Genomic DNA, 15,665 nt, shown 5'->3' with positions numbered 1-15,665 from the left:
GATAGTTTCTGGGTCAGCAGCAGGGTTTTTGAAAAGGAATGTATGAGAGTCAGGAACCCTGTAGTACCTGTCCGGCTTAACTGGAGCTGGAGGTAAGGAGTCAGGGGTCAGACTGGACTCTGAAAATACATCATCAACAATGTCTAACACAGGTGGGGGCCTGTATTCTGGTAGTAAAAGGAAGTCTCTGAGCCTTTTCTTAGATTCAGAAAAATCTTGGCTCTCCCAGTGGAAATGCTCCCTCATAGTATGCAAGGATTCCCCAAAAGACTAATCCTCAGGAGAAGAGGCTGAAGGGATAGATTCTTCAGCATCGGGATCCTCATAGGGAGGAAGAGAGTATTCCAGATCAGAAGAGGAACCAGATGAAATGGAAACCTGATCTGAAGATTCATATTCTGTCTCTTGCCTAGGCCTTTTATCAGGAGGGGGATGGGAACCCCTGATCAAAGTAATTAAGTCTTCGGCCATTTTGAGCATCTGTTTTTTGGGCATGGAGGCCTGTCCATGAGGCTATTGTACTTGTTTCTTTGTCTTTAAGGGTGCTTTAGTCTTTGCCTTTGAAGCTGAAGTCGTTTTAATGTATAATTGAGCTGATCTGAAAACACCCTCCGAAGCCGATGCCTGCTCAGCAGCTCGGCACCCGTCTGAGGGAATAGTCTCCGAAGGTATACCTTGAGCCTCCAGTGGCCTAGGCGACTCCACGTGGGAGTCGGTAGTGGCCTGCGGGTCTAAAGTAGCGGTCATCGGGGCTGCGAAGGCGCCTCAATGAGATCCGGCGACTGGCTTAGAAGAAGCCTCGTCATCAGTTTTGGACCTCGGATGCCTGTCCTTTTCTTTTTCTTTGCGTTTCTTGTGAATTCCGGAAGTCAGATGGCTGTCTGATGACATCATATAATTAAATCTTCTGCCAAAATAGTGTAATGCAAAATCGTACCGACGCTTAATAGTGCGTTGGTTAAATCTAGCACAAAACCGACAACTAGCAAAGTCGTGGTCAGGGCCTAGGCAAGGAATACAGTAAGAATGAAAGTCCTTATGAGGTATTTGCTTCTCACAAGAAATACAATTATTAACTTTTTCTGACATTGGTCTGGAGCAAGAAAAAAAATTTCCCCGTCGGGGTACTTGGCTTTTAATGAAGACATCGGATCTGAAATTCGAACATGAAAATCTCAGGAGTCAGCCGACCGGCACTTGTGAACTGCTTATGCTTCGGGCACCGTGCGGGAAGAAAGATTGAAGAAAATGGCGTCGGCTGCAACTTTTACACCCCTGGCGCACTGACGTCAGGGAAGAGGCAACAGCAACTGACGCCGGACCTAGACTTTGGAATTCAGGCCGACAGAGTAGCCTGCCAGCAGGATAACCCAAGTGTAATGACTGCAACAGTGAAACACTAAGAACATACCCTGATCAAGGTAATTAAATCCTCAGCCATTTTGATCATCTGTTTTTTAGGCATAGGGGCCTGAGCACATGGCTCATGCGTCAGTTTTTTAGACATAGAAGATGTTTTTGACCTTGTTTTTGAGGCTGGCGTTGGGGTTTAATATAAAAATGTTGAGGCCTGAAAACACCCTCAGAAGCCGGTGCCTGCTCAGTGGCTCTGGACCCATCCAAGGGAGAGACATCCGCAGGTTCAATACTCTGAGAAACTCTCAGCATACTGGACTCCGAATGGATCTTGGTAGAGGCCTGCGACTCAAAAGTAGCGGGTATCAGGGGCTGCGAAAGCGCCTCACTGAGTACCGGCGAACCGGCAACTGACTTAGGAGAAGCTTTGTCGTCAGTTTTGGACCTCGACAGTCTGTCTCTCTCTTTTTCTTTGCATTTTTTGTTAACACCGGTAGTCGGATTGCTAACCGACGACATTTCAGGATAATTAAATCTTGATCCAAAATATTTAGAAGCAAAAATATACAGACGCTTAATAGTGCGTTGGTTAAATCTAGCACAAAACCGACAGCAAGGCACATTATGATCTGGGCCCAGGCAAGGAATACAGTACAAATGAAAAACCTTATGAGGTATTTGCTTCCCACAAGTAATGCAATTATTAACTTTTACTGACATCGGTAAGGAGCAAGAAAAAGTTTCCCCAATGGTGTACTTAGCTTTAGTTTGAAGACTTCCGTTCTGAAACTCGAATGCGAAAATTTCAGGAGTCAGCCGACCGGCGCTTGCGAATTGCTTCTGCTTTGGGCACCGCGCGGCAAGAAAGACTGAATAAGATGGCGTCGGCTGCAAGTTTTATACTCCTGATGACCTGACGTCATGGAAGAGGAGTAGCAACCGACGCAGGACCCAAGACTTTGTTATTTAGGCCTACTGAGGGCAACCTGCCAGCAGATTATCCAAATGCAACAGTGAAACACGAAGAACATCTGACATCCAAGGGAAGTTTTGCAGGTTACCACTGAAGTTTGACAACATCAGAGAGCATGAAGCAAGCTTAGTTATAAATTTCAAGCTGTTGTAAAATTATATTAATTTTTAAAAAATTGTGAATAAAATGAACTTATAAAGTCAGAAGTAATTTATAAATGGTGTTCTGATCTCTTCGGTAGTACTTTTGGGAGCATGTAACCATTTTGGGTTACTTTAAGAGATATTCAAATTTAAACGTGTTTCTTTACAAAGGGGAAATTTTCACCAACAGCCATCCTTGTGGAGATGTTTACGGTTTTGCTGATCATTGTGGGAAACAATCTAAAAACAGCTTAAAAGTTAGAAATGTGCACATAATTCCACCAACCAAGTGTATAATAAAGACTTTCAGATTTAGTACTTTCATGGTCATAGAAGCACTGTCAAAAAGTTATGAAACTTGCCAGATATAATTTGCTTTGATGTGCTGGGTGACAAAAAGTACAGTTGTGTACCTACCATAAATGTAGATGTTCGAGTATATTCACTGCTGCAGTCATTACACTTGGGTTATCCTGCTGGCAGGCAACCCGTAGTCGGCCCGAGTTCCAAAGTCTTGGTCGGGCGTCAGTTGCTGTCGCCTCTTCCCTGACGTCAGTGCGCCAGGGGTATAAAAGTTGTAACCGAAGCCATTTTCTTCAGTATTTCTTGCCCGAGATGTCAGGTGCCCCCAGGTATGAAGGCTGTAAAGATAGAAATATGCCAAACAACCAAGCATAGATTACTAAAACATTTCCTTCTTCTAAAAGCAAATACACCACATAGGTTGTATAGAGTTGAGAAGTACAGAATACTTCCAGCAAAGAGGGGGATGGCGGGTGGGTAACCAGGACTGCAACAGTGAATACACTCGAACATCTACATTTATGGTAGGTACACAACTGTACTATGTTCATTGTGTTTCACTGTTGCAGTCATTACACTTGGGTAGAATCCCACAGCTGAGGTAGGGTGGCTGGGTCTAGACTGGATTTGGCGAGGCTAAACGGCCCTGCAGGACTGCAGTGGCAAAGCCTGCTCTGGATTTTGAGTAGAGAGGAAGGTGGTAGTGCAAGTGTGCACTGAGCTCCAGGTTTCAGCTTCTAATATGTCTTTGGTTGGTACTCCTCTGAGGAAAGCTGCTGAAGTGGGTGCTGCTCTGGTAGAATGAGGCCTAATGCCCTTAGGCACAGATTTGCCATATTGTGCATAACAGAAGCGGATGCAGTGTCCTATCCATCTGGAGATTGTCTGCTTTGTAATAGGTTTTCCTTGTGATCCTGCAGCATATGCCACAAACAGTTGTTCAGTTTTTCTGAAAGCTTTTGTTTTGTCCAAGTAAAAACGTAACTGCCTGTGTATATCCAAAGAGTGCAGAAGTCTTTCCCCTTTATTCTGGGGATTTGGGCAGAAAGTAGGCAAATGAATAGTTTTGGTTTAAGGCCACATCGGAGACCACTTTGGCATGAATGTTGGGTTCGTCCTTAGAGATACCCTGTCCTGGTGAAAAATAAGGAAAGGTTCCACAGCCATCAATGCCTGTAACTCTGAAACTCTTCTTGCTGAAGTTATTGCTAGGAGCAGGGCAGTTTTACATAAGAATTTTAGGTCAGCTGTGCTGGCTGGTTCAAATGGAGGCAGTATTAGTTTTTCTAAAACAAAATTGAGGTCCCAAGTAGGTACTGGTGCTCTCCTAGGAGGTCTTATATTCTTTGCCCCTCTGACGTAGTGTAGCAGTAGAAGATGTGAAAAAACAGGAGGATTCGTACTGTAATGAGCTGAAATGGCAGAGGCATGGATTTTAATAGAAGAAAAGGATAAGTCTTTGTCCAACATCTCAGTCAGGTATTGTAAAATCTGAGGTATATTAGGGGCCAGAGGTTCGAGCCCTTGTGCTTGGTTCCAAGCACAGAATCTCTTCCATTTTTCCACGTAAGATTTCCTAGTGCTGGGTCTCCTGGCTTCCAAAAGTACATCCATAACAGCTTTAGAGAGAGGTGCAGTCTGAGTGGCTGCATTATCTGCCATGCTGCCAGGTTTAAGGTTCTGAGTTGACTGTGCAGAATCTGACTGTTTTGCTGTGTCAGAAGATGAGGGATTTGAGGTAGAGGCCAAGGTGGGCCTTGGGACAAAGTCTTTAGGATTGGGTACCAGTACAGGCGTGGCCAGTCTGGGGCAATCAGGATCATTTGTGGCCTCTCTTGTCTGACTTTCAGAAGCACCTTGGTGAGAAGACGCATTGGAGGAAAGGCACAGACTGTCAGGTTTTTCCAGTTGAAAGATAGAGCCATCCACTTTCCATGCTTGAGAGTGATAAGTCCTTGTACAAAATTTCTGTAATTGGTAAATGTGAGGGGAGGCAAAAAGATCTATATCTGGGCGCCCCCATTCCCTTGTTATCATGTTGAACACTTGTGGATTTAGCTTCCATTCGTGAGGATCCATGAGGTTTCTGGTTAGTTCGTCTGCCAGTGTATTTTTTGTTACTGGCAGGAATTGTGCTTGCAGATGTACTTGGTAGGTCAGTGCTGTGTTCCACAAAGTCATGGCTTGTGTGCATAGGGGGTAGGAATGTGTGCCACCTTGCTTATGTACCACATAACTGTGGTATTGTCCGTCTTTATTAATAATTGTCCTGGATGTATTAGGTCCTTGAAGGCAGTCAGGGCATTCTGTACAGCTAGCATCTCTTTTTGATTGATGTGAAGATGCATTTGTTCCTTGGGCCACGTGCCCTGAATACATTTTCCTGCCATATGTGCTCCCCAGGCATAATCCAATGCATCTGTTGTTATTGTCTGCCTGACTGTAGGTAAGGTGAAAGGCTGTCCCTTGTTGTGGTGACAGGCCTGGGACCACCATCGAAACTCATGTTGTAAGCAGGGAATCAAGGATATGATTGTCTCTAGGCTGTGACAATGCTGAGTCCAAACACTTTTTAGATATCATTGTAGTTTCCTCATATGCAGTTTGGCATATGGAATTAGTAGAATGCAAGAAGCCATGAAACCCATGGCCTGCAGAATTTTTCTTGCAGGGAACTGGGTCTTTGTTGTCATCATTTGAAAGTAATGAGTCAGTTGCCTTTGTTTGTCTGGCGTGAGATGGGCCATCTGGGTAGTTGTATTTAAGCTTGCATCCAGGAATATTATCTCTTGAGAGGGCACTAGTTTTAATTTCTTTTCGTTTACTGTGTACCCTAGGCAAATCAGTAATCTTTTTACAAACGCCAGGTGCTTTTGAAGAATGCTCTTGCTGTCTGCTTGAATAAGGCAGTCATCCAAGTAGAGATATATTTGGATTCCTTTTTGTCTGCAAAATGCAATTACTGGTGCCAGGCATTTTGTGAAGACCCTGGGCGCAGAAGATAAGCCAAAGGGCAGTGCAGAGAATCGATAATGCATTGAGCCTGCTATAAATCTGAGGTATCTTCTGCACGATTGTCTGATTGGGATGTGCAGATATGCCTCCTTGAGATCCAAAGTAACTAGCCAAGCCTCTTTGCCCAGCATGGGCAAGAGTTGTTGTAGTGTCAACATTTTGAATTCTGGAACATCCAGGAAAGTATTTAGGATTGACAGGTCCAGTATTGGTCTCCATGCTTTGTCCTTTCTGGGTACTAGGAATAGTCGTGAGTAAAAACCTTGGCCCTGTTCTTCTTGTGGAACTTTTTGAATAGCTCACCATATCCATAAGAGCAGCAATTTGCTTTTGTGCCTCTGCCATTGGTTTTGTGGCAGGCTTGGCATACCTTTGGGTTTTGGAAGCGTGTGGAAGTGGAACCTGTACCCTTGAGAAACTATATTCAGCACCCACTGGTCTTGGGTGATCATGTGCCAATTTTTTGAGAAAAGTGCTAGCTTTCCCCCTAGGGGTGCTGTCAACTGGTAAGAGCTTGGCATTTGCAGAGGGAAGTCATTGTGACAGTTTCCTATAAGGTTGTGATTTGTCTTCTCCTCCTTTGGGGGCTGAAGCACCCCATTGTTTAGGTCTATAGGAGCCTTGGGGCTGAGATCTGCCTCTTGGGCGTCTGTATCTACCTCTCTGTGGCCTGTCTAACACTGGAAAGGACCAATTTTTTTGAAGGCCAGTTTCTGCTAAATCTAGGTGGCTGCACCTGTAAGAAATCTTTCACAGTTTGCATTGATTTTGCTTTATCCTCCATTTTCTTTAACACCTCTTCTGCCTTAACACCAAACAAAGTGTCATGCTGTAATGGAGCATCCAACAATTTCAATTTAACATGGTCAGGTAAACTTTGTTCTTTCAACCAAGCATGTCTACGAATAACTGAGCCTGTAACTGCAGCTCTACAAGAAGCCTCCAAAGAATCAAAACCACACTGCAGAGTATGCTTTCCCACTTGTTCAATTGCATGCAATAAATCCTGCATTTCTTTACTGTCAGGACCTTCTATTTGGCAACCATTTTCTGGCTTTAACAATGACATGAGATACTGCTGATATTTAAGCATATGTAGTAGCAGAAGTGTAAACTTTTTTCCCCCCATCTGTCCTGAGCTCTGGAATCCCTATCTGAGGGGACAGGATTTTTGGCAGTGGAAGCTTTAACCCCTTTTGGACCCTGAGAAATAGCTTCTGGTTCTGCAGCGGGGTTTTTGTAAAAAAATTTATGAGAGTCAGGGACCCTGTAGTACCTGTCTGGCTTTACTGGTGCAGGGGGTAAGGAATCCGGAGACAGACTGGATTCAGAAAAAAACATAATCAACAATATCAAGCACAGGGGGATAGCTAAGGGCCTGTGCTGAGGCAATAGAAGGAAATCTCTGAGCCTTTTCTTGGATTCTGAGTAATCTTGGCTCCCCAATGGAAATGCTCCCTCATGATGTGCAGGGTTTCCCCAAAAGAGTAATTCACAGGTGGTGAGGCTGAAGGAATGGACTCTTCAGCATCAGAGTCCTGGGAGGGAGTGAATAGCCCTGGTCAGAAGAAGAATCAGAAGAAATAGAAACCTGATCAGAGGAATCATAATCAGTGTCTTGCCTAGGCCTTTTGTCAGGTGGGGGATGGGAGCCCCTGATTAAAGTAATAAGGTCTTTGGCCATTTTAAGCATCTGTTTCTTTGGCATGGATGACTGTTCTGGAGAATGCTGCACTGGTTTCCTTATCTTTAATGGAGTTTTTGACTTTGCATTTGCTGCTGTAGTACCTTTAATTGTAAGCTGTGAAGGTCTGAAAACACCCTCAGAAGCCGGTGCCTGCTCAGCGGCTCCGGACCCATCTAAGGGTATATTTTCCGTAGGCCTAATACCTCGAGTTTCCACAGGCCTCGGTGTCTCCACGTGGCTGTCGGTTGCGGCCTGTGGCTCTGATTTAGCGGGTGTCAGGGGCTGCGAAAGTGCCTCACTGAGAACCGGCGGATGGCCTAGAAGAGGCTTCATCGTCTGTTTTGGACCTCGGATGCCTGTCTTTTTCTTTGTCTTTGCGGTTTTTTATACATTCCGGTCGTCGGTTGTTCCGATGGCATTATGCAATTAAACCTTCGTCCAAAATAATGTAAAGCAAAATCAAACAAACGTTTAATAGTGCGAATATTGAATCTAGCACAAAACCGACAACTAGTGACGTCGTGGTCAGGGCCTAGGCAAGGAATACAGTAAGAGTGAAAGTCCTTATGAGTTATTTGCCTCCCACAAGAAATACAATTATTAACTTTTACTGACATCGGTCTGGTGCAAGAAAAAGGTTTCCCCAACGGGGTACTTAGCTTTATTGAAGAATTCGGTTCTGAAATTCAATTTTGAAAATCTCAGGAGTCGGCCGACCGGCACTTGCAAACTGCTTATGCTTCGGGCACCGCGCGGCAAGAAAGACTGAAGAAAATGGCGTCAGTTGCAACTTTTACACCCCTGGTGCACTGATGTCAGGGAAGAGGCGACAGCAACCGACGCCGGACCAAGACTTTGGAACTCGGGCCGACTACGGGTCGCCTGCCAGCAGGATAACCCAAGTGTAACGACTGCGACAGTGAAACACGATGAACATCTGGTGAGTAATCTTTAAAGTTCTGAAAGATTTGGATAGTTTTAAAAAAGTGAAATAACTAAGAAGAGAGTGGTCACTGACATTAAAACCCTCACAAGTGCATAATTACAGTTTGCAGAATAATCTTTCTATGCCTACCAATTTGAAAATGACATCTCTTTAAATAGTTTAAAGATCTTTGTGATCTTTCTATCAAAAATTAGCCTCATTATCAACCCCAAGTTTAAAAAGAGAAACAAAAAAATGCTTCTAATTTGTAATGTTAATATTTTTGCCACACTATCCAAAGTTGAAGAGTAAATAAACCTACACCTGCTAGACTTTGGAACTCGGGCCGACTACGGGTCGCCTGCCAGCAGGATAACCCAAGTGTAACGACTGCGACAGTGAAACACGATGAACATCTGGTGAGTAATCTTTAAAGTTCTGAAAGATTTGGATAGTTTTAAAAAAGTGAAATAACTAAGAAGAGAGTGGTCACTGACATTAAAACCCTCACAAGTGCATAATTACAGTTTGCAGAATAATCTTTCTATGCCTACCAATTTGAAAATGACATCTCTTTAAATAGTTTAAAGATCTTTGTGATCTTTCTATCAAAAATTAGCCTCATTATCAACCCCAAGTTTAAAAAGAGAAACAAAAAAATGCTTCTAATTTGTAATGTTAATATTTTTGCCACACTATCCAAAGTTGAAGAGTAAATAAACCTACACCTGCTAGACCTGCCCTTATTCTTCTATTTTCCAATTCTTCCCAATCTGTTGTTAGCACATTCATTTATTTAAACAGGCCACAGCTGGGACTGTTAAATAAATGAATACCGGAATTGCGATCCTCAATGAATATAGGCAACGCATTACCAATATTATGTCTCTGAAACATGCAGAAAAGTAAATGAACTTGTGAATAAAAACCGAAGACTTTGTTTAACAGATTTCTGATAACTTACAATGTAACAACTTTTCACTTTCACCAGGAAGAAAAAAGTCCAACAGATGTAAGTTGCAGTTTGACACAAGGTACACAAAACTAGAATCCGTCCACTATTAATGAATGAATGACTATATTTCACAATTAATCTATTTATTTTTCCAGAGCAGCAGAACAGTCATGACATGTGCAGTGTTGTAATAGCATGTCGATCATTGCATGCCTTTGTTTAAAAAAATGAAAAACGTTACAAGGCCTAGGACACAAAAAAAAAAAAATGAAGCCAAACCAGGGATGTTCTGCAAAACTAGTGACAGTTCAGATGTATAACAACTAAATGTAAGGACTTACAGTTACGCATGGCAAAAAAATGCTGTTTGAAAGCAGGTAATCCATACTTGCTATGTCAAGTACAGTGCACAAATAAATATGTTTAGGAAGTGAAATCACAAAAATGGCTCCTAAACCAACAGCTGGGCTGTTTATTTATGCAGAAGGGTTGGGCTACATATTAAAATTGCAGTGGGTGTTCTCTGGGCAAAAGCACTGCAGGAAGGAAAGGGCATTATGAGCAACAAACACAGCTGGCCAAACAGATATTCAAGCAATGTGAGGATGACCAATGTAAAAAATAAAAAAAAAAAAAAACTTGCAGTATCCCCTCCTGTGACATAGAAAAGTGTAACTTATCGTGAAATGTGAAATGTGTCGTTTAATTATATTTCTAATGGGTGGGATCCGCACCTCTCAACTGTCCAAATTTTCGCTGAATATCCAGACTTCTGCCTCAATACTTTTGGTCTGTTCAAGAAAATTTGGGGTTTTCTGGCAAACCACTGAGGACTGAAGTCACTAAATAATGGCACACATTTGAGTTTCACACTTCAAACCCTTCAAACATGCATGCTAACACAAATCCTATTATTCTAGCAAATTTCGAAGTTTGTAAGAGCAATATTTAAAATCCGCCCCTAGTTTTGGGCCATTATCCGCCCCATTACCGTTAGCTTTTTTTCCAGATTTCTTGTGCTAAGAGATTGTGAGGTATGGTGGAATCAAATGTTAGAGACAAAATACTCGAAACAGAAAATTCCAAAAAACTGACCAGAATTCAGAAATCTACCTTGTTCTTTTAACTGCTACTAAAAGTAATCCTTTCCAAGACAAGAACTTTAATTTTATCAAAGCTGCAGACTTATAGGCAAGGTATATAACCATTTTCAGCATAAAAATAAATTTCCAAGAGAGAAATGTGTTCCTACCTCAGAGTCTAAAAATGGCATACAGAAAGTCCTTAAAAGTCAGAAATGCAGCTAAGAGTTTTAACTCAATCAGTATGGAAATAAACAGAACCACGTGGACTTTGAGACAACAGTTAAGGCAGGCAACAGAAAACACTAAAAGATACAGAAGGGTGAAAGTCAATGAAGAAAATAGGCCCATCTCTCTAGTAGGAGACAAAACAAAAATCTTTTCCATTTGCAAATCCTGGCAGAAGACTTGATTACTATAAGTATAGGGAGTTTATTCTACATATAGTCTTCTGTTCCCTTTTCATTGTTAAACTTTTCATCTGAAGACCATGCTGTGCTGTGATACTTCCTGAAGTGCTTATAACTACCACGTTCTTTACAACAGATTTTACACTGTGGAGATCTTGGAAGAAGAGCTAGAAGGCCTCTGCTCTAACTTCTGCAATTCTTGAAATATTAACCATCTCCTATAAGTGTCTTGCTTCATTACCATTCTATGGAACTGTTAAACCTGTACACATAGGGCACTCAAATTTCATGAGCTCAGAGAATAAACACTGTTATTTCTATGCAGGGGACACTGTTTGCCACAGTAGTACTAAGCAGCTGTAAAGCAGAACAGAAGTAGTATACTCAGAAGCACTGAATGAAGGTGAATAAAGGAACGTGTTTAACAAACTTATAGCAATAGATTACTGGGGTAGTGGATAGAAATTAACAGCCTGGAAAAACCTTGTAGGCTCATTTGATCCCTAATGCCAAAGGCTTCAGCTCTTCCTGCTCCTGCAGTGGAAGCTGTACAAATTCAGACAGTAGAATTTCTACTTCTCTTCCCTCTACTTATCCAATGACTCAGAAATTCATAAGTATACAATTTTATATTAATATATGTTAAAATAAGTCATTTTGGTGCAGTTCCTGAGATACAGATCCTTCACAAAATATAAAGGATGAACTGGACTACCCTCTCTGCCCTTAGTTTCCAGAAACAGTGCGTAACCATTTAAATGGTTGGGATCCATATTAACCAAAAGGTGATGTGCAGACTTTATGGCCAAAAATCCAGGCCTCCATATACCAAGATGGAGACTGCCATTTCTCAAGACTATTCCTTTTTCTCAGAGGTATGGCAATCGCAGAGTTGGTATATACAAGTTCTTGGGGGGAGGGGGGTTGGATCCTATACAAAAAAAGTGTAAAGAACAGTGATATTTGCTCTTCTCCTGCATTTGCAGTGTTATTTTTTTTATTTTTTTTTTCAGTGACCCAGGACTTCTACACAAATTGGGGCTCCTGCATATAGCTAGTTAAAAACTGGAGTCAGTCGGTATGCACATGCCAACAAGAGAGCCAGCAATGTTCAAAATGGTGACCCTGTGAACATGGGATTAGGTAAGTATGAACAACTGCTCCAGAGACAGTACACAAGATTTTCCCAGGAGTCTACTGCAGAGGGTCCTGGTAGTAACATTTTATTTCTTTTTCTAACTGCACAGCATTTAGTTTAGCTTTAAAAAAGCCTCAATCTGAATTGTTTACTAATAACTGATATTTGTATAGTAAAGTCATACTAATGAGAATCTACATACATATAACTCATTTACTTTTAACCTACACTTTACATAGTAAAAAAGTTAAACAAGTTTACATTTACCTTCTTTTTCATCAATGAATTCCAAAGTATACATCTTCTATACCATGACAAACTGTTAAGAATTAAAAAAAAAATCAGAAATAAACAAACTGCTTATTCAATAAACAGAGCAGCAACTGCTCACACAACTTAAATTCATCATAAAACTGTTTAATGCATAAGAAGAATTAACACAGTGAGACTAGGATGGATTCAAGTTCCACGACCATCCTTCATTCCAGTACAAGTGACCTAATATATGTTACTCAAAAATATATTAAGGTTTTTCATTCTCTCTATTAAGTAAAGTAAGCAATTAACAACTACTTATTCTACTACTGAAAGTGAGCTGACTTCAGTCTTGAATGTATTTTCGTACTTTGCAAGGTCCCTTTAAATGACAGAGTATAACACATTCCTTAATGAAGTTCATACAGGAGCTTTCCCACTATGACAACAACACAGGCAAACTGCCCTTCTGGTCCCCAAATAAAGGTTTCTCTCATGGCCTCATTCAGCATCTACTTTGTTGAATGCTCGTCTGTGCACAGGTAATGTACTTAATTAGAAAACCATATCTGTGTGAGGTGGTCACTATACAACATATTTCGGACAAAATAAACTTGTGCAATAATTCCTATATGTGCAATAATTTGGTGGGTCAGTGGGCGGCATGTTTCCTCTAGAAATAGCAACACTAGTCTCAAGCTGATATACTACTAAAGAAAGAACTGTAAAGTGTTACTTTCAAAGAAGGTAGTCGAGATCAAATTCACAATCACAGGACACACGAAGGTACGGAACACTGATGATCATTTCCCATACGAAATCACTGCTGATTCAATTTCTGATTATCCACAAACAGGGATACCTTTATTTTGTTAGATTTGGCTCATCTTTGTGTTTCATGCAAACATGCAGTTTGTATACAAGTTTAGGAAAGTAGGCAGGGGGCTTGCCCCACTACAAAATATACTTAATGTCGGATATTTTACCATTTGGGTATTTTGGGCATGTGTGCTGGGCTGTGGTTTCTCAGCAACTTGCCAGACTGCATGTCATAAGAGAAGCTTTTTTTTTTTCACCATACAAGTTTATATAAAAGGAACTGCTCACTGATGGATTTCTCTGTAAATAAGGCCTAACCAGAGAATAAGACCTAGCATGGTTTTCTAGGGTGGTCATGATATAAGCCTTACCCCAAAAATAAGCCCCAGTTAAGATCGTCAACAACACACGATGGACGTGTTGAATTACAAAATAATATTATTGACAACTGTTGACTGAGGTTATCGTACTCTGTTCGCTATTTTCAGACCATTCGGACACCCAACTTCTCTTTGCAGAAAGTCATAAGATTCTTTACCCGGGAGTTCTCCACAATTTTTACTGTAACTCTAATCCTCACTCACACTTGATGTTTGAGATCCTTGGCCCGTAAACACTGCAAAACTGTACTTTGACTGGTCAAAGTACAGACAACGCACGTAAAACGTGTGCACTTGATAACAAATGGGTATGGTTGTGTCTTCTTAACCATTACCATTTTTGTTGCCACTCCTGTCTCGTAAGTCTTCAATTAACCCCTCCCCCCCAGACAAGATGAGTGCAGAAAGAAAGAGCTATTTTGTTAAGTACAAGAAAGGAATTGTGAAGGACTCCCGGGCAAAGAATCTGATGGCTTTCTGCAAAGAGAAGAAGTTGGATCTCCAAATAGTCGGAAAATGGAGAGAAGAGTACAATAACCTCAGTCAACAGGCAGACAAGGGAAATGCTAAGAAGTGCAATTGTGGATCAGGTCAGCAAAGTACAGTTATGTACACTTACCATAAATGTAGATGTTCGAGTGTATTCCTGCTGCAGTCATTACATTTGGGTAATCTGCTGGCAGGTTGCCCTCAGTTGGCCAGATTAACAGTGTCTTGGGTCCTGCGTCGGTTGCTGTCCCTTCTTCCATGATGTCAGGTCATCAGGGGGTATAAAACATGCAGCCGACGCCATTACATCAGTTTTTCTTGCCCCAGATGTCAGGTGCCCCCCAAATGGGGAGCAATGCATGTATATGTATGTGTATATATATATATATATATATATATATATATATATATATATATATATATATATATATATAGATAGATATATATATGTATGTATGTATGTATGTAACAAACACAAAGAGAGGTATAGTAAGAGAAAAACAGGGGGCTGGAGGGTGGGTAACCAGGACTGCAACAGTGAATACACTCGAACATCTACATTTATGGTAAGTATACACAACTGTACTATGTTCTTCGTGTTTCACTGTTGCAGTAATTACACATTTGGGTAGATTCCCAAAGCTATGGTTAGGAGGATGGACTTATACAGCATTAGGAGCAGCTATAAGATCCTGCAGGACAGCAGTGACAATACCAGCTCTGGATTTAGAGAAGAGAGGCAAATGGTAATGTTTGGTGAACGTATGAACTGAGCTCCAGGTAGCAGCTTCTAGAATGTCTCTGGTAGGAACTCCTCTGAGAAAGGCTGCAGAGGTAGATGCAGCCCTGGTGAAATGAGATCTGATCCCCTTGGGGACAGGTTTACCATGGTGCATATAGCAGAAACAAATACAATGGCTTATCCATTTGGAAATATAGTCTGCTTTGAAATAGCCTTTCCCTCTGCCCCTGCAGCAAATGCCACCAATAGTTGTTCAGATTTTCTTAAGAGATTTTATCCTGTTTAAGTAGAATCTAAGTTGTCTGTGTACATCCAATGAATGCAGAATCCGCTCACCCTTCTGTGGATTGGGAAAGAAAGTTGGCAGATGAATGGTCTGATTAAGAGCCACACTGGATACCACCTTAGGCATGAGAACCACCCTGTCCGGATGAAAAATAATGAAAGGCTCCACTGCCAGAACAGCCTGTAATTCTGAAATCCTTCTAGCTGAAGTGACTGCTAAAAGGAAAGCTGTTTTCCAGGAGAGAAAATTTAGGTCTGCAATAGCAGCTGGCTCAAAAGGAAGGAGAGTGAGTTTTCCAAAACAAAACTGAGGTCCCATGCAGGAGTTGGTGCTCTCCTGGGAGGTCTTAAATTTTTGCCCCCTCTGAGATACTGCTTTAGCAGAGGATGAGAGAAGAGGGGAGGCTTTGTGTTGTAATGAGCTGAAATGGCAGACGCATGGATTTTTATGGAAGAAAAAGATAGGCCCTTGTGAAGCATCTCAATTGCAGAATCTGAGGAATATTGGGCGTTGCTGTGCTTATTCCTTGTGATTGGTTCCAGGCACAGAATCTTTTCCATTTGTCAGCATAAGATTTTCTAGTACTAGGCCTTCTACCCTCCAAAATGACATCCATCACAGGTTTGCTGAGGGATGCCAAGGGTGAAATTAGTTGATTAGCCACGCTGCAAGATTCAAAGTTTGGAGCCGAGTGTGAAGAATTTGGT

The 15,665-nt window shown here is 41.6% G+C and overlaps 1 protein-coding gene across 2 annotated transcripts in view; it reads right to left on the bottom strand.

The window, feature by feature from the left end:
- The window catches only part of BEND3 (BEN domain containing 3), an 857,102-nt gene that overhangs the window by 354,459 nt on the left and 486,978 nt on the right, over window positions 1-15,665 (bottom strand). For both annotated transcript variants that reach the window (XM_044065475.1, XM_044065476.1), the window contains one exon: window positions 12,255-12,306. In XM_044065475.1, the coding sequence (XP_043921410.1) occupies window positions 12,255-12,288 (34 nt within the window). In that variant the 5' untranslated portion in view covers window positions 12,289-12,306. The remainder of the gene's footprint in view (window positions 1-12,254; window positions 12,307-15,665) is intronic.

This window comes from Protopterus annectens, chromosome 1.part0 (assembly GCF_019279795.1).
Source record: "Protopterus annectens isolate FY-2018-M chromosome 1.part0, PAN1.0, whole genome shotgun sequence".
Classification (NCBI taxonomy): Eukaryota; Metazoa; Chordata; order Ceratodontiformes; family Protopteridae; genus Protopterus; species Protopterus annectens.
The sequence above is the reverse complement of the archived record's forward strand: the minus strand, read 5'-3'. Positions and strand labels throughout refer to the sequence as shown.